Source organism: Lepidochelys olivacea (assembly GCF_965140295.1).
Source record: "Lepidochelys olivacea isolate rLepOli2 genome assembly, chromosome: 2".
Lineage (NCBI taxonomy): Eukaryota > Metazoa > Chordata > Testudines > Cheloniidae > Lepidochelys > Lepidochelys olivacea.
In genome coordinates, this window is record NC_140412.1 from 202,862,098 (window position 1) to 202,882,121 (window position 20,024).

The 20,024-nt window shown below is 40.6% G+C and overlaps 1 protein-coding gene across 2 annotated transcripts; it reads left to right on the forward strand.

The window, feature by feature from the left end:
• Window positions 1–6,885: 6,885 nt before the first annotated feature.
• PP2D1 (protein phosphatase 2C like domain containing 1) lies at window positions 6,886–19,999 on the forward strand. 2 transcript variants are annotated; one of them, XM_084618837.1, is made up of 3 exons: window positions 6,886–6,953; window positions 13,052–14,079; window positions 18,850–19,999. In XM_084618837.1, the coding sequence occupies exons 2-3, from the start codon at window positions 13,053–13,055 to the stop codon at window positions 19,824–19,826; spliced, it is 2,004 nt and encodes a 667-aa protein (XP_084474963.1). In that variant the 5' UTR covers window positions 6,886–6,953; window position 13,052; the 3' UTR covers window positions 19,827–19,999. The 2 variants fall into 2 exon arrangements, with proteins under 2 accessions (XP_084474963.1, XP_084474962.1); XM_084618836.1 differs by lacking the exon at window positions 6,886–6,953 and adding an exon at window positions 8,003–8,068.
• Window positions 20,000–20,024: the final 25 nt, after the last annotated feature.

Sequence of the window (20,024 nt, forward strand, 5' to 3'; positions counted from 1 at the left end):
ACATTCAAAGAAGCAGGACTTTGTACATTCCTTGTAAAGAAACAAGATTGCATCAAAGAAAATACCAGATTCCATCCTTGATTTCTACTCCCAGTTGGAACATCCACAGAACCTCAAACTTTGACTAGCTGCTCACGTCAAAAAGATGTAACACTAACATGTTGACCCCATGGATGACTTATCTTTCAGACAAGAAGAAGACATATAATAATGGGATGGGGGCATGCACAAAACCCCTGGCATTGGGGAGGGGCAAATGGAGGGCAGAGAGACCTTGGCATGGGGGAGGGGACCACACAGAGCCACTGGAATGGTGAGGAGAGGCAATGGGGATCCACACATAATTGCTGGCATGGGGGAAGAATGGGTGACCCTGGTACAGGAGGACTGGGAATGGGGGTACACAGAATCCCTAGCAGAGGGAGATTGGGGAACTCTAGCATATAGGAGAAGGGGGAAAGTGGAATATGGGTAGAAGAGGGAATGGGGGTGAGTCCCTGGGGTTGAGGTAGAGAATCCAGGACCCTGGTATGAGGGAAGCGGTTGGGACACAAAGCCCAAGGCATGAGGGACAGGATGGTGGCAATGGGGTTGCAAGGAGTCCCTACAATAGAGTGGGATGGAAGGGTGATATACAGGGAGCTTGTAGGAGGAACGGAGGGATAAAGTGTGCAATGAAGTCAGCCTACACAATCTACTATGGGTTACATCTACACTACGAACCTTACAGAGGCACAGCTGTACCGCTGTAGCTGTGCCGCTGTAAGGTCTCCCATGTAGCTGCTCTATACCAGCGGGAGAGAGCTCTTCCGCTGGCATAATTAAACCGCCCCCCAACAAGTAGTGGTAGCTATGTGAGCGGGAGAGCGTCTCCCCCAGACATAGCACTGTCCACACCAGCTCTTTTGTTCATGAAACTTATGTCAGTCAGGGGTTTCTGTGCTGTTTCCCTACAAAAAGTGCTAGTGTAGACAAAGCCTAAGTGTAATTCCAAAAAAAACTTCTAGGGGACTTCTAGTTAAAGGCATATTAGGTTGTTTTTTTTCCCTCCCTCAGGGTGTCACTACAGGGCAGAATTAAGGTTGTTGGGCTGCCTTAACTGTGTATGTTCAGACCTTAACATGTCTGGATTTCTTTTATGACTTGTTTGAAAAATAAAATGTCAAAAGTAGCCAATGCATGAAATATCAATCAGTTTTAACTATATGGGAAGTTGGAAGAGTCTGTTTATTAAGATCATTCCAGATCCCAAACAAACAAAAAAAGCAAACACAAAAACAACAAAAAAAAAACAAGCAGCTTGACACTAGGTGCTAAATTTCGTAATGGACCTATTTTTAATTACATTTTAACTCAAAACTAATTAAATGATTTACTTGTGAATTCTCAGAATACTCATTCTGTGTCCAAATAGTGATTTGGGGCAGGATATGCTGTACTCTTAATACAAAGCAAAGTGGTTGAAACCCAGCTTCAATTGCAAAACTCAACTCAGCTATGAGGAACCACAAACGGCAGTTCCATAATAACAAAATCACAATGTAAAAGGTTGGAGTTAAGGTTGTGGGCATTTAAGTGTTTTGGTTTTTTTCAATTCCTCAATGTGTGCACTGAAGGCAATAGCACTAGTGCACAGGTGAATTCCAGGGTGATGTACAGCTGCTATCGTGTATGGGTCTACTTGTTCGGACTCGGCACTTGTTGGTTCAGGGCCTAACTGGTTATTACACAGGGTAAAGTAAAACTGACTGTGCACAAAATGTACAAAATAAACAAAGGGGAAAATTCCAACTTCTTTCAATTCTAGTAAATATAAATGATACTTGTAACTATAAGTGATACAACATTTTCTGACAAATATGTGATATTCAAGTTAACGGTGTCCTACTAAAATGGCTGACATCTTTTTTTTTTTTTTAAAGACAGACTGTCCCAGTGGCCTAGTCATTCAGTACCACATAATACAGAATACCAATAGATAATGTGGACATCAGTTAAAGTTGTTTGTGGAAATTGAACCTCATATTAGCTTACAAATTTAGTCCTTTTAAAAATACAATTGTTATAATTTTAGTGTTTTATTTCTTTGATGGATTAAACATAATAATAATTCTTATCTACCGTATGTTATAAACACCACATTAGATCATTCAAAGATCATTTTTAAGCACATTTACTTTTGTCTATTTTTTGTTTTCCTCTCAACTACATTTGTCAATTTCACTTTAAGGTTCTCTACTGCATGGTTTAGGTTGCAAACACTATAGTGAAATGTTTATTTCTTAAAAATTAATCTTTTCCATTGGACTCTTAACATTCCTGAGCACATTTCTCTTGGACTTAGGCTTTGTTGAAGTGCCTTTTTTCCCCTCAAATACGAGCTTCTCTTCAAGATCAGTCATCTTTAGTTTACACTCAGTCTGCAAATTGAGGTTGAAAAGTGCATTGTCTGGCCTGATCCTGCAAACATATATGCACTTAACTTTACACACGTGAGTAGTCTCACTGACTTCAACAGGACTACTCGTGCGTAAAGTTAAACACATGTTGAAGCACTTGCAGGCTCACAGCCTATGTGAATAACTGCTTCAGTCTATCCTCCAAGGTCTTAAAAAGCCTTAAGTGATTCTATTTCCATTTAAAATAAAAGCAAAGATGAAAAATGTTATGAGACACTGCTTTTTATGAAGCAGTTGTTACTTTGTCTAGCATGGTTTATATTCTGTATATGACATTCATGTAAGTTTTGTGAAGGGAAAATGAGTTATGTTTCAATGTCATAAGTAAATAAAATAGGATAGGATATTGGGTATTATTGTTTGAAATAACACTTTTATAGTTCTTCCTTCTTCTATCCCCAAGAGTGTGGTTATCTTACAGCACCCATATCTTTTAACTTTATTGCTTAATAGACAATGCAAACAATAAATTTAGCAGCCTGTGGTTAAGGAGACAGTTGCTATAGTAACAGTTGCAAATACCAGTGTCACTACAAATGCAGAAGTACTGCTTAGTGTTACAGAGGAATGGCTGCAAAAGAAAACACTTTTTAGCGGTAATAGGTAAGCTTTATAACTTTTCATTCAATAACAAAAACAGGAAATGTCGTATTACATTCCTTATCCTCATTCAAATCCTTTGCTAAAATATTCAGTAAATAAATCAAAGCCTGACACAAATTTGTATTAAACTGCATTGGTGACAGTCAAAATATGCCCACCTGTCTCCATCCACTACATTGGCACTTGTAAAATATAAGGGCGATTCACTTCTTGGAAACATTGGGCTAGATCTTCAGCTGGTGTTACTTGTCATAACTCCAATGAAGTCAGTATTGCTATGATATTATGAAGTTCCCTGTTTAGTGTGTCTCACTGATACTCTGGTATCAAGTGTGCTTAATTTATAAGTACAAAAATAGCTGTTCTAACTGAACTTCATAAACTCAATTTGGGGATTGTAAATCAAACTAGTTAATTGAGTCATACTTTCCAAGCCTAGAATCATAGAAATGTAGGACCGGAAGGGACCTCAATAGGTCACCTAGTCCAGTCCCTTGCACTGAGGCAGGACTAAGAAGGGACCATTGTGATCATCTAGTCTGACCTCATGTGTAACACAGGCCATAGAACTTCCCCAGAATAATTCATGGAGCAGAGTTTTTAGAAACACATCCAATCTTGATTTAAAAATTGTCAGTGATGGAGAATCTGCCACGACCCTTGGTAAATTCCAATGATTAATTACTCTCACCATTAACATTTTATGCCTTATTTCCAGGCTGAATTTGTATAGCTTCAAATTCCAGCCACTGGACCGTGTTCCACCTTTCTCTGCTAGACTGAAGAGCACATTATTAAATATTTGTTTCCTATGTAGGTACTTATCGACTGTAATCAAGTCACCCCTTAACCTTTTCTAAATAGATTGAGCTTCTGGGTCTATCACTATAAGGCATGTTTTTTAATCCTGTAATCATTCTTGTGGCTCTTTCCTCTTTACCAACATCCTTTTTCAACTGTGGACAGCAGAGGTGGACACACTATTCCAGCAGCAGTCACACCAGTGCCCAATACAGAGGTAAAATAACATCTCTATCGCTACTTGAGATTCCCCCGTTCATGCAACCAAGGATTGCATCAGACCTTTTTGGTCACAGTGCCGCACTGGGAGCTCATGTTCAGCTGATTAGCCACTACAGCACCCACATCTTTTTCAGAGTCACCATTTCCTAGGATAGAGGCCCCCCATCATATAAATACGGCCTGAGTTCTTTGTTCCGAGATGTATACATTTACATTTAGCCCTTTTAAAAGGCATATTGTTTGCTTGTGCCCAGCTTACCAAAAGATCTGGATCCCTCTGTATGAGTGACCTGTCCTCCTCCTTATATGCCACTCTTCCAAATTGCATGTCATCTGCAAACTTTTATCAGTGAGGATTGTATGTTTTCTTCCAGGCCATTAATCAAAAACAATAGCATTGGGCCAAGAACCAATCCCTGCGGAACCCCACAGAGGCTTCTTTCCTTCTTATTCATCATCAATAATAAAGACGCTGCAAGGTAAATTATACCCCAAGTAACCTCTGTGAAACCCCACTATCTTCAAATTCTGCCCTCAGTGACACTTCACTTGGTTTAACTAGGTGTGACTAATTGGCACTAACCAGAAAGTAGCGAACAATTCTATTGATGATACGCAGAAAGGAGTCAAATCCAGCTTATTCGCTTCTAGCTATAATTCTTAACCTACAAACACAAGCATATGTGTAACTTTACTCATGTGGCTAGCTCCATTGACCCCCGTGAGGCCACATGTATGCATTAAGTTAAGCATGTGTGTAAGCATTTGAAGTACCAGGGCTTATGTTAGTCCCGCAGAGCTAGCAGAAGTAAAAAGCACTTATTTTTGTCACTTATGTAGGAAGATAAGACTCTGAATAGACTTAGGGATCAGATCTGAAGAGCAGGAATGTTATGTTACATAGTCACTTGTGAGAAGAGAACCCCCGATTTTCAACTGCTTTCCCTGCCTAGGAGCCCAAGTTGATAATAAGAGCTGGAGATATTTTTATTTATTGACCTTCCTGATAGATTTGCTTTTTCCCAAATATACTAACTAAATTTTTAAAGTAAAAACTGATAAATGGAACAGCGAGAGAAAGGATCATTACAATATTCCTGGGCTATTTTAGTAACACAAACTACAGGGAAATGATGTAGTTTGTATTCAATGCTTACGCAGAACACTACCTTATTGACTTCAGTAAGAGTTTTAACTTAGCAAAAACAAAGTAAGTGCTTTAGCAGTTGGCCATAGAAGCACAGGATGCTATGCTACTTGCACCTACAAACTGCTGAGCACCTTATAAAATCAGCGACTGTGTACAGGTGTTAAGTTCAGAAGCTCATTTTAGGAGCTATTTAGCTACCCACAATGAGAATTTAAAGACATGGTCAATGTCTTACTATGTATTGTATAGGCCTCTATTGTATTATTTTACAGGATTCAAAGATGGTAGGCTGCCCCATGCGTTGTTTTGCCCTTCCCCTTTCTCCCCCTACTACTCCTCCCATTGTATCCTGCCCACTCCACTGCCCTTTCCAATACCCTTGTCCCTCCCCTTCCTGCCACTACTATTCTATGAAAAGCTCATTGTTAGGTGGTAGCATTGTCAGAGTTCCCATCTTCTTCACCTGCTGCTGCTCTGAACAGCTCGTGGTTGGCTAGACCTCTTCAGTGTCCTGCATCATCCCACTTCTCAGCACTTTTCCTGGCCCCATCTCAACAGGCTACTTGTCGGCACTGATGTTTTTCTTTCTTAATATCGCCCAGCATATACTACCACCAAGGCAGGTCCATGGGGGCTAGTGATGGTGGGAGGGTTAATATATCCTGACCACTGGCATTTTACCAGGGTCAGGTAACGGGGAGTTAAAAATGCAGTAGCTGGACTATTCCATGCTGCTTCTATTGCTGCCAGCATTGGAGCTGCACTGTTGGTATTACTGTGCTATGAGAGAAAGCAAAATGCTAAGGAAGACACAGCCACTTACTTCCATCAGGTGCATGCAGCTACATTAGGAAAACTTGTATGCCTTTCTCTGCAACTGTCCCGGAAAAGGCTTAGAGGTTTTCCTGTTGTGGCCACCTCATACCAATGGTGTAAACGCCCTTCGGATTTGCTTCAATATTTATGGGTCAAATTAACACCACTGCAACCTGCACTGGTGCAAGCTGCAACAGCTCAGTGCGTACCTACGAAGCATTCTGTTTGGAGTGCAAAGAGTGCACCATGTCCACGGCATAGCTGTTACTGCAAGGATTACAGGTTTGTAGGTTGTTGCACCTGACCTACAATGGCCAGCACAGCTCCCTGAAGCAGATGCATAATACCTAGAATACGTAAGTGTACATTTGCAGCACTTTTGGTTGGTTCCATTGCCCCCTTTGAATGGATCTGCTCTTCACAAAGAACTGCATGTCTGTCCTAAGGGACTGAGATGACACCCTTTTACACCCTCACACTTGCAAATGCGATGGTGGAAACTTAGTAGCAACTCCTGAATTTGCTGCCACACAGACGATGGCATGAAGTATCAGGCAATATTATGCTGAGCACCATCAGCATTGAGTGTCTGTTCTCAAGGAGGGAAGTAAGGAGCTTAATTATGTTCATTCATTTATTCTATAATTATTCTAATTATGTTTGTATTTTCTTCTTTTGCTTTGTAGCTAAACTAACAGCTTCCATCTCTTGTGTTTTTCTCTAGGATCCAGAAACGGGAGTGGTCTGGGCCCAAGTTCCTCTAGGCCCTCCCCGTCCATGTGGCCAGCCAAATTCCCCTTCCCCCCTTCCCATATGTCCTGCAGTGGGGGCCTAGTGGGGCTGTATCATTGCTCTGGGTATACCATGGGTTGGTGCTGACCAGAGGGTGCTAGAGCATTATGGTAAGATATATTGATTCACTTGGGGAAGACACAGTGTAGTGTTCCTGTCCAGCCCCTAACTAATGTCCCTTTTGCTATGGTCCCTTTTTCAGATGTTCTGAGGCTGTGCATGGCCTCTGAGTCCACCCCACAATGACATAAGTGCCCTGGTAGAAGGTTTATGATGTGATTGCTGTGCTGGCTAACAAGGGAGTTTGTCTTTCGGGTGGAGTTTTTATATAGGTTTTAGAAGTATTCAATACAGCTTATATAAATTTTATTTTACAGTAAACTTGTGGGCCTCTGATGCTGCTTTTGTAGTTGGGGTTTTAGGGTAAGGGGCTGGGTAGCGTTGAGACCAGATAAATATTGGGCCTGCATACACCTGGTAAGGGGGTATCTTGATAAGTGACAGAGCCATGCTCTGGGCAGTCAGAGCTGTCACTGAGAGGTAGGGCCGGAGCATTGTGGAATTGCACTAAGGGACCAATTGCACCATTGCAGCCACTATGCCAGCCCTTGCGGTCTACACTGGCACTACAGTGGAGCAGGGAGACACAGAGCTTATCGATGCTCAGAGGAAGAGCTGTACCTGTGATGCTGTGAATACTAGTTCCCATTGGAAGCATTTGTGTGGCTGCCAGGCATGTGACATGCCTGCTAGACGGTTGTAATGGTAGTGGGAACATCAACATTCTCGAGTGCAAGCAATTCCCTTTTGAGCTACCTCCAACCTGTCCATGTATTACATGCGGAGGGAACAGAGCACAAGTCAGAAGGAGAGGAGAAGACCTGACAGCATAGAGATAGTATGAGCAGCATTTCCACACCATTGGCAAGGAGGGACTGATAGGGACAAGCAAGCTCAGGGAAGAAACGTGGGACAGAGAAGGAATGGACGATTGAGAAAGAAGGGAGGAGAGAGGGAGACAGGAGGGAAGGGAAGGAGATGAAAAACAATGGGGCGGGGGTATGAATGATCCTTGTTCAGGGAGAATTTCCCACACTGTGGCCTTTGGAGGATGAAAAATGTTGTGTTGGGTGATATTATGATGACATTTTCAGGGAGACTATGACCTCAGAGACACATCATCTTTTACTTCTCCTCCTCTTCCTATACATGCTAGACTGCAAAGGTAAGTCAGCCAACCACCTTTCCTGCATCCATATTATTATTATTTGTAGTAGTGATTACCTTGTAGTGCCCACAAGTACAGGAGGGGTTTCAGAGAAAGCTCAAGGAAGAAGGTCCTGTGGCCCAAAGAATTTACAGTTGAGGTGATGGCCATGACAGGTAAGTGAGGAAGGAGCACATCCTGGAGAAGGGAGAGGAATGACGTGGGTAAGGAAAGCTGTTTACAGGGCTCTTTCATTTGGATACTGCATTCTTAATGGCTACACAAAAGTAACATCTGTACATTTTACTTTTCATTACACATCAGATTTTTGATGCTCAGTTTAATTACTGGCAGGTTCACAAATTACAAACCATGTGATTGAAATGTCACCTCACTAGACTGCATTATAGCCCAACTGTAGCAGCAGCAGATACAGACTAACTATATGCTATACCCATATTGACCAGCTCAGAGTGCAATAGCAGTATAGCAGTAAACCAATGCCCAGAACTAAAATGTTCCTAAGATCGTGGTGCATTGTGCAATATTAGCCCGTGGCCCACAATCCTATGGCCTGATAGTAGCTTTGCTCACATGAGTAGTCCTACAGAAGCCAAGTAGCCTACATTTTATAGTAGTAACATTTTAACCAAGATTTAATGCATGGGCTCTCAGATGCAAACTGCTTAGCAAATATTATATTGTTGGTGCCCTTTTACTGCTCTTTAATAAGGTGACCTGACATTTTTTTCCTCGCCATTTTAAGGTGTGGTTTTTCTCTGCTTTATTTTTATGTTTAAACACATCAGCAGTACCTGTCTTGGCTTCTCTTTTCTTGCTGGAGCACTGGAGTTGCACAGGGATATTGCAATAGTCTGGAACCTTAAGTCTTCTCATTCCTCTCCCACTCAATGTAGGGCTCAGAAAGCGGTAACTCAGTTTCAGTATATTGTGATATCACTATTTCCCTGCAGTTCTTCCGCCCTCCAGCAGAAATAGGGAAGTCAAGACCTTATAGCTCTCCTGGAAAAAACAAGCAGGGGGAAAATGAGTCAATCATAAAGACAGTATAACACCTACCAGTGCCATGTGGACACTCTTATTCTGGTATAAGAGTGTCCACACGAGGATTTATACCAGTGTAACTATCCTTGTTTAATTCTAGCAGTGTAACTAGTACAATTTTCCTGTGCAGACAAACCCTAAGAGTGCCCACCAGTGGGAAAGCACTGATTTAAGTAATTTAATTTGAAAACTGATTTTAGTTAAACCAGACAACTTTTGTGCAGAACCAAGACTGTAAAAACTCTACCCCTATTTAGTCTAGAAATGCCCCCACTTACATCAGGCCTTTTTGATGCCACCGCTTTTTTGATCCTTCAGTTCAAAATTTAAAATATGCAGAATGCAACAAAACCATGGAGAGAGCACCATAATCACAGAAGCTGCAACCTTTTTTCATGTGTGTGTAATGCTGACCCTCACATGGGTATTGGCAGTGAGGATCAAACCTGGGAACTCTGGAGCTAAATGCATGAGCTAAGACACACCTCTCTGTTAGCCAAGGCTAGTAATTCTCAACCAATTAACCACTGTGAGTCACATATGCAACTATGTGTGCCGCATCCAGACAATAGATATGTATAGATACCTGTATGCCCTGAGGATGGCACATGGACCGAGCTGTGTGCTGATTGGGCTGTGGGCGGAGAACCACTGGCCAAGCCTGTAGCAGGCTCGTGAATCTCTAAGGGGCCTAGCCACCACCAGAGGGGGACAGAGTACCACTTCCAGCAAACAGAGGGTTACATGTGCAATTATTTCCTCTGCATTGTTAAGGCCGTGCAGCATTTTAAGAGAATCTTGCTGTACATATTTCAGCAAGACACCACCTCCCTCATACAAATAGCTCCTGGAGCCTGAGAGCAATAGCTACCTGTCTGGGCAGGGAGAACACACACTATGATATTACAAAGGTTTTAATAAGGGTTTACTAATATTGTAGCAGATGCTACTGACCACAGAAGGGGGGAGTCCATGTATAACTTTTTAAATGATTTTTCCTGTCTCAAACTAATCAGAGGTATTAGGTTCAATAAGGCATCTTAAATATATTGCAGGCTTTTTACCATAGCAAAAATATTTTAAGTCTCCTTTGACTAAGAACAAAAATCAATGGAAAATTTTGTTTGACCAACCCCCTGCCATCAGAAAATATCCCCGTCTTTCAGATGCCAAGTAGGATAATTACCAGGTTGGCAATAGGGAACTACAGGCCACAGTGCTAATTGCCAGGTAGACACCTTGGGCCTGCAGCTGCTTGGGTCTACCACATTTAAAGGGCCAGCCCCCAGAAAGGCACTTTAGGGAAGAGTTCCTACAGCAGGGCAGCCCTGCATTTGGGAGTAAGAAATGGTTGACAAAGACATGGCCTTGCTGGTGGGTGTCTCCCCACTGTATTTCAAGAGTATATTGAAAAATTACGTTGGTGACTAAAAGTTACAGTGAAAATTATTTTGCAGTCTTACCTATAACAAATGCTATTTTCTCTCTTATATTTATACATATGTACTCATACATACAAACACAGCATGTATGTGTATTTGCTAGATAGAATGCTGTATACTGTAGTTAGCTGTGCCACACACAAACACTTCTAGGTTCTTATACTGTACCTATCATTGTAGTATCTGAGAACCTATGTACACACACTAGTTAATCTATTTATCTAGAGCCAGGTAATGCTACACAAGGAGTTGTGATTTTTATACATATATCACATTACAGTAATGTAAGCAAAGGAGAGAGTTTAAGTGCTTCAAAATACCATCTGCATGATTTCTTAGCCATTACATATTATAAGCAGAGCTGGTAGTGACCTATCGATAAAGTTGTCTGACACTTTCCCTTATAATACCATCTTTTCCACTTATAGCGTTAGCTATTTGAGTGGATTTTTTCCACGCTTCAGACTGATTTATTTTAATTTAATTTTATTTATTTGTTTTTAATTTGTTTCCAAGAATAAGACTAGGAAAAACACATTGTTTTGCCCATGTTAAAACACATCCTTATAACTGAGACACTCCTGTGCCCCCATGCTCGAGAGCAGGGATTAGGAATTTGGCAAGGGATTCACCCTGGTGTCGGATATTTGCCTAGGGATGGCATAAGGCACATCTTTCCAAGTATGTCAAGTTATAAGCTCCTGGAAAATCTCAGTTCACACATGCTCCATAGAGACTTTATTAGTGGTTGATAGCTAAATTCCCTGACAATTCCATCTGCACTGAGCATGCTACATGCAGGAGCTGCAGTGGTTGAACAAGACTTTCTCTGCACTTGCTGCTCCAGTAGTGTCAGGCCTAAGATCTGAGAACAGGGAAACTCTCTCTCCTCTGATTTCAATGTTCCCCCTGCTGGTTCAGTCAGTGTGGAGGATGAAGACTGAAATGAAGAGGGGACAAGAGCTGGACCTGCGGCTGAGATGGGGTGGAAAGAGTAGACTAAAACAAGGAAGTGGTGGTGGGAATGATACTGGGACCAGCTGGGCAAGGAGACTGTGGGAGCTAGGAATGGGAGGAGACTGAAATCATATGAGGAGCCAGGGGTAGGGGGAAATTGGGACTGGCAGGGCAAGGGGACATAGAGCCAGTGTGGGGGAAGACTGAGATTGCACAAAAAGTCAGGTGGGGATTAGAACAAGTTGCTTAGATGGGAAACTGGGAGATAGGGTTGGGGAAAGATTGGGACTTGGATGGGGGGTCTGGGAGCAGGGCTGGCTTTTTTGCTGCCCCAAACTCCGAAAGTAGAGCTGCCCAAGCAAAAAAAAAAAAAAAAAAGGGTGGCCGGAATGCCGCCCCTGGAATTGTGCTTGCTTTGCTGGTGCCTAGAGCTGGTCCTGTCTGGGGGATTGGAAAGTGGGACAAGAAGCATGGGGAGTAGAGACTCTGACAAGGAATTGAGAGACAGGGAGAGAAAGATCCAGCAAAAGGGGTTAGGTTTGGGAGGCACAGGGATAGAAGGGTCTATGCCCACTAGAGAATACTCCTCTGAAGAAACTGAAATGGAAGCCAAGAAAACCTGCTATTAGTATCTATCAGTTGTTCCCTTAGCTCAAGTGACAGAGGTCTGTGCTGTGGATCTAAAGGTTACAACCCTGTTTATGAGTCATGAAGGGGTCAATATGAAGCCACAGCATGGCAACGTTTTTTCTGTTTGCTTTTTTAAAAAGCTAGGAAATTACACATAAAAAACAACATTAAAGAACATAAGGTTGCAAAGTCAAACACTCAAAAGTTAGGAAAAGGCCAGAATTAAGGCCACCTGTGCAATGTTAATTCAGTCCCTTTGTGCATATAAATGATGAGAGTCTTAATTACATAAATACATACTATTTTTCCACTTGAGACCTTAAGGCTGAGTTTTTACAGCTAAAATTGTCGTCAATGGGAGCTGCACTTTGAACATATAAAGTGCTATTTACATATGTTTCTTTGACGCTAGGAGTCTCAAATTGGGCATCCAACATTACCTTAATTTCTCTGCACTTCCCTTCCACATCTATAAAATGGGGATAGTGCCCTATTACCAGTGTCTCATTTTCACAACACCCACACAAAAGCCCATGAAGAAATTAATAATTCTGTATTCAAAGAAGTGTTTTAATAGTGTGCTGTAAATAAGGAGTGGGACCATATACATTGGACAAGGATAAAACAAACAAACAAAAGCAGCTGCTTATGCAGTGTGAGCGCTGTTCAGTCTATGCCCCGAATTCTGGCATTTTCTAACTTTTGAGTGCTTGGCTTTGCAACCCAAGTTTGTAATTTTATATACCATGTGCATTCATCTTAAATCTTCCAGCTTCTCGGACATATACATGAATATAAAGTAATTCTAATAATTTTGAGATTAAAAGAGGCATGTATGAAGGCTAGATTATTGTAATTGTATTGGATATTAAAAGGGGATTTTAACAACATTCAACTCCTTTTGCAGAATGACATGGGAACCAAATTTACAATGTACCTTAAAAACAGCTGACTTTGAACTCTACAGACATGAGGAAGATCAGGCTGAGAAGGTTGGTTTTGTGCCCAGGAAAGTAGATTTTGGGGATATTCCAGTTCTTTGTTCAATATGTCAACAAACAATATACCCACATCAACTTTTTTATCATAAAAAAGAGCACAAAGCCCTAGCTCTACTGGGTTATCATCGTCCATGGCTTGAAACAGACACCAACAAACTTTTACTTCAGAGACAGCAATTAATTTCAAGACTGATCAAGTTGTCTAAATACACTGAAAGAGAGAAACAGAAGATTGATTGTTCACTAGAGCTACTTAAGAATAAATCAAAGGGCACCCCATATTTTAATGTTGATAATATTCTTGACAGTTCTGGATACCTCAAGAAAGTAAGCAATTCTCTAATAAAAGCATTAGCAATTTGCCAAGACAAAAATTCAACATGGCGAGGAGATATGGAAGACATATTCATTGTGCTAGATAATTATGGAAATAGGTCAGATACGTGTTTTTTGGGCTTATTTGATGGATATCATGGTGTGTTTGCTGCTGAGACAGTTTCAGCAGAGTTTCCACTTTTATTTCTTGACCAGCTGTCTCAGACTGATTCCTCTTACAAAGTCAGTGGAAAAGAGGAACAGATCCTAGATTCTTTTGTCACAGTAATCAAGGGAAATTACAGGGATCAGGAAAAGGTTTTTTCTGGTAAAACAGATAGTGATAAGACAACCAAGCCAAACATTTATGAATGGATTCACAAAGCATATGCTAAGTCCTTTTGGAGAATGGACAGACTTTTACGACTTGGAAGGAATGAGGTTTCCAAAGTTCGCTGGAGTAGCTGCACAGCTGTTACCTGTTTAGTGGAAAGGATCAGTGATGAAAAGGAAAAGAGCATCAAGGAACAAGAGGAGACAATGCTGCTTGAAAACAACAGCAATAACTCAGCAAAGCCATCCGAAAGCAGTACCGGGATACTGCATATTGCTAACATTGGTATGTAAGTTATTGACTTATGGAATTGTTGTTTGTTGTTTTTTGGGCTAGGGGTTGGGCATTTTTTTTGGGGGGGGTGCTTTCCTCCCATCCCCAATTACAATGGGAAAAAAAAATCTAAGGCAAGGTTAGTGGTAAGAGGTTTTATTTGACATTCTGGAGGGTACATGATGAAACCCTGTGCAATGGATGCTAATGTCAGACAATAAGTATCAAGCTTATTCTATAAGACAGTTCATCCATATATCTGATAGTATGTTTGGCTTACAGCTGTAAATTAAGTGAACATTTAGGGTCACTGGTATAATTACAAGACTTTGAGGGATGCAGGAAAAGCGACCGGCATAAAAAAGTGGAACAAACAGTTGAGAGGAAAACTGAAGGTTTAGTGTGGGACATGCTGTCATTTTAAGGCACAAAATCAGAAGTCTTCCCTTTCCCCAGGCCTTATTCATTTTAACTTTGGTGAAAACTTAAGCCAAACGTGGGTCAAACTTAAGTAGACACACATATGCAATGTCTACACTAGGGAATTTTACCCCGCTCCCACCACAACAAAACACTGGCATTAGTAGCAGCTCAGGTGCTTGGGTTTAGACAAGGGTCTGGCTGCTTCTGCTGTTTATAGTACTGGGTCAATGAAGCCAACCAAGAGTAATTGCCTCCTCTTTTATTCTGTTGTTACGTGGGGAGGAGAGCTAGTGCTACCAATCTCTTGAAATGTAATGTTCAGGGGTAATTTACGCAGATTCTTTTCCCCTTTGTGAGTGTTTTAGGTGGAAGAATCTTGCTTTTACCTGGCTAGAGCTGCAATAGCCACAAGTACGTCAACTGACAATTACAATAGGGAACATTACCAATAAATTCTCACCACTGCTATCCACAGTTCAGATGCACAGCGGTAGCCTTAGTCTAGACAAGGCGCTGTTAGCTTTCACTAGTTATATCTCTGTTCATTAAATCTCCTTGGGGAATTTTTGGGGTAAAATTCACTAGTGTATACAAGGTCCTTGGGGGATTTGAAGCAAAGTATTCAACTGCTTTGCAGATGTGTCACAGGTCTCAAAACAGAACAAAAAGCAGGATCATTCCCAGTCTAAACCAGATTCTACAGTGAGAAGACAGACCCAGGATAAATAGAAACAAAAGGGTATCTTTTGGCATGGAAATCATCTCTGATCATTAAATTGAGACTTCGTAGCACTAGTGCTTTAAAATTAAGAAAATTTAAAGACATCACTCTCCATTGCACCAAACAAGTATCTGACAATGGCCAGTTAGACCAGCTTGTACAATTACGAGGAGCATTTTATGTGCTCCTATCCCACTAGTACTTGGAAACCAGCTATGAGATTAAGAATTGCACTTAATCTGGGAGAAATGGGAACTCCATTCAGCCCGATTTGTTTGGGTCATTGGTTACTGTTAGCCAGGAAAATGTTGGAACCCATCTGTCACTTTATGTAGTAGGGGAAAGCATGTATAGTTCAATGGGATGGTAACATGGTCCAAATGCAGCAATTTTGGGATGATTCCTCAGCCCCCTCATATCTAAAATGCTCTGCCCTATGTCCCACTCCCAACCCAAGCTTCACCTTAGGCTCTATTAACCACACGGTCCAGGTCAAACACAGGTAATGAAACAGGGCTTGGAGTCATTTTGAGGTACTGTGGCCCAATCCTTTCAAAAGAATTAAAAAAAAAAAAGACCACAATCCATCATTTGATATTTTAGTCAATTAAATTGAATAAAAATGAAGTCTAACTACCCAATGAACCATTTGTTTTAAATTCATTAGATTCATATGCCATTAAAATGAAGCTTGATTCCCCTCTCCCCCATGCCAAGGGAGAGCTGGTGCATCATCTTACAAGTGTTGAGTGTTAGGTTCAATTTTAGAGTAGCAGACAAGAAAATTTGGTAACTTTCAATTTAGCCTTAAGAGACAAAACAGTTGTTTCACAAAACCACCATGTAATAATTCTCAGAAGCAACCCTTTTCTGCAATAAAGAGATATTGTGGGTCTGGACTGTGAGATTAGGAAAAATCACGCTAGAACTCACTAAATTTTAATATAATGTAGCATCTCTGCATTATAGAATGATCTGCCACCAGAAGCTTATGATACTCATGTCCCCATAAGTAAGGGGCAGTCTAATATAATCAGCAAGAACTCCACTGGTTACAGGAAAGGTGTTATTAGCATAAAACCCACCCATGCAAACCACTGGGATAGAGAATAGGGGAAGAAGTATCCAATTAAGGGAACCTCATGTAACATATCACACCTAGAAATCACAATTAACAAATCATGTGCTTCTAGTGTGCCTGGGCAAACAGAACACAGAGCTCATACTGTCACCATTTACATATATTTGGTCCATGCATACATTTGCAGTCACCCAGTAATTGCTGAGGTCAGCACACTAAGGCTTTATAGGAGTTTTTTAGAAATTGTGTATGCACTGTTTCTTGATATATGAAAGGGGAACTGGAGTTTCTGGAGCATATGGTGAGCAACTGAAATGGGATGCCTGCAGATTTGTGGAGTAGGGAGGGAGAATATTGGAGATGTCAGGGTACCATCTAAACCTTTTCCATTTCCCCTACATTAATCACCCACCCAGCTCTTGGGGACATCTGTAGACTCCATGACTTAATTCTTGGTTTGGCAAACTTCCTTTGGTTCAGAGTGGGACTCAACTGCCTTCACTGGACTTGCATAAGGGTAACTGATTTGAATTTAGCAAACAATTTTGTTAATACAAAGAATAGAATCCAGCTCACTACTGGCTCTACAATGCTAACAAGAAAAAAAGTTAACAGTAAAAAAAAAAGTTATGTCCCATAAGCAAGAACGTAGGTCTCCAAATCCACAAACGGACCACTGTTGTATAAGATGCCTTTTTACACTTTTCAGAGTAGAATTGTCTCCGACACTGCCAGAGGACACACAAGACACCAAGAATATGGTTGAACTGGGCTGCAGTTTTATAAATTTAATACATCTGGAAAACTATCCGGAAATAACTCTGACAATGCAAGTTCAACTTCTTTCCATAATTTGTACCATCTGGGAAAGAGCTACTCCAAAACCTTCAACCTGATCCTAGCATGGTTGCTGGAACCCTTCTCTCCCCTTACGGGTGGGTTGAGGATGACCGTGGGACATTAGGAGCTTCAAACAATTTATCCATTCCCTTGTTTAGGGGGATGTGCTCCCCTAATCCTGCTTCCAATTCTGGTCTATAATTGGAAGCAGGACCAAATACCTGCACTAGATACCCAACAAGTTGTAACTAGATAAACACCTCCCAGCCTCACCTATCCTAACTTCTGGGTCTTCCTAGGCTGCAGCAGGAAAGGTGACAAAACTTAGCCTGCCGGGGCCAATCTAGCAACAGGGGAAAAATTCCTTCTGAGGCCCAGAAACCTGATCTTACTCTATCTCAAAATAAGAGGGAAGGAACCATTGCTGCCAGATGCAGTATGTCATTCCAGGCAGGGGAAAGAACTGAAGACCCACTGCCCTCTGGCTGTGCCACACAGTCAGTGATCTTCCACTACATTCTTCAATTCAGGAAATCCATTATGGAGTCCCTCTTCCTTAAACCCACTAAGAGGTGAGATGCCATTCTTAGAAGGACCCAAGCATTTTCTTTCCCCTGCTGGATCAAAGGTTCTCCACCTCAGGCTGCAGAGGAGCATAGTACTGTTAATCCTCAGAATAAATTAGTGCTATTGTCAAATTAGTTGATATAGCATGGAATTAGTCAATTTAATGGCCTTTCATATGAGGTTACAACAACTCATCATACAACTTCAGAGAAAATTTAAGATACCTTATTCCTGAGAACAACAACAACAAGCTGGCATGTCCTAATTTGCACTTTAACATGCGCACCTTGTATTGAGACTTAAGCTTTTTCCATTTCAAAGATCATACCACCACAAGTCTTTTGGATCTTGCAAAAGCATGTACTTTTTAAAAAAGCAATTAACTGTAATTGAGGTGCTACTCTGTGTACAGCATGGTGACAGGAAAATTAAGCAGAATATTTTAATGTAAGTGGCAATACATAATATGCATAATCAGTTATAGCTATCCCATTGATTAGATTACAACCATCACTGCAGTATTTGATCATGGTATAAATTACAAAGGAACACCAAGTCACAAAAATTTAATTTAAGTTTCTCTTCCTTACAAGAGACATAAGTACTAAAAAAAACTACAGACTACACTGTGAAAGACTAACAAGCACATTCTGACTGGAACCAGGAGAAATGCTAAGCTGTTTATTTTCTTTCCTGTACCTTAAAATTTCTTTCTGGAACTATACAAGACTTTTAAAATGTATACATTTTAAATAGCTATTTAAGAAAGGTATTTAAGCCTTTAGGCCAACACTGTCTGCAAGCACTGAACTATGTTTCAAATTCATTATCAGCTGCTGGAATTTACACAAAATTACATTCTTAGCCTGATATTTTGAATTTCAATTACAACCCATCAAAAGTTTAGAAATACAATGCTACAGTGACATTTTAGAAAGTACAAATACTCCTTCAATCAGCAAAGATTTGAGAGACCAGTGACAAGCAGAACAGCATAAGGATGGATGTCAGCATGCAAATGTGTCCCTTTCACTTAGCTTTTGACAATACAAGATTTCACCTGTCAAAATGGCTCATTACTGTGAATAGTGTTTAGTAAAAAAAAATTCAGTTGCACTATGAAATGCAAAATGTACTTATTTTATTTTAGGTAATACACATGCAGTCTTATGCAAAAATGGAAAAAGCTACTGCCTTACCAAAGAACACAGTACTTCAAATTCAAAGGAAAGAGACCGTATACTTCAGAATGGTGGAAACATCAGCACGAATGAACCAAAAGGACTAGTTGAAGGGCTCATTAGAGCTACTCGTGGCCTTGGACATCATGGAGATCCAAAGTTGAAAAAATATGTTATTCCTGTACCACATACCATATCTGTCCCTATAGACGATTCATGTCAATTCCTTATTTTAGCCTCTAATGGGCTTTGGGAAGTTCTGGATAAAAATGAAGTGGTTATATTAACTCTAAGGATGTTCACCTCTTATTTGGAAATGTATGCCCAGCGAGAAGAGATTTCTATGCACAAATATCAGTATTCAATAGTTCCCTATGAAGACTATTTATGTAGTTCAATGGATATTAATGACTTAGAAGACAGAATCCAATTATGGTATTTTAATAAAGAAGCTTTCCTTCAGAATCAATGTGAAAGCAGTCTGAAAGAAAATAATAAAAAATCATGTTCATGTAGCAGAAGAGATTCTCAAAATGAAAACAAGATGCAGCCAGGCTCTAACAAAGAGAGTTCTGAAGAAGTGCAGCAGTTAGACAATCACATAAAACAAGCTGATACCAAAGCATGTCTGTCTAATAACCATGGAACACGTTCACAACACACAGAGATAATTCAGTCAGCCTCTGGCAGTCAAGAAGGTTCTAAAAAATTGAAACAGTTTGACGATGAAACAAAAGCATATCTGTCTAATAATCGTGGATCACATTCACAAATTGCCAGCAAAGGAGAAATAAATTTGGCAACATTCTATGACAGTGCAGCAAATTACATTAGTAAACAACTGGTAAAAACTGCATTAGCAGCAGGTTCTCGAGATAATATTACTGTTTTGGTTGCACTTCTAAATGGATGTGACAAGATACCTAATTATATTCAAAATGTGTAATGTACTAGAGTACCAGAGTGTGTACAATATAACCTAGATTGAGGCAAGTCAAGTTACATGCGTCTTAAAGTGTCATCCTCACCTGGTCAACCCATTTTTGGGCAAAAGTCACACGTCTTTGTAACTGTGTGAAAGCACTAACTGCTAAAATGCAATAAAGGTTTCTTGTTGAATTCATGGTAAGAACAGACACTAATC

What these genes read in the sequence shown, in the direction of transcription:
- PP2D1 (XM_084618837.1), top strand. Translation starts at nt 13,053, where the DNA reads ATGACATGGGAACCAAATTTACAATGTACCTTAAAAACAGCTGACTTT. An exon ending in ACTGCATATTGCTAACATTG is followed by an intron (nt 14,080 to 18,849) that starts GTATGTAAGTTA and finishes ATTTTATTTTAG; the next exon opens with GTAATACACATGCAGTCTTA.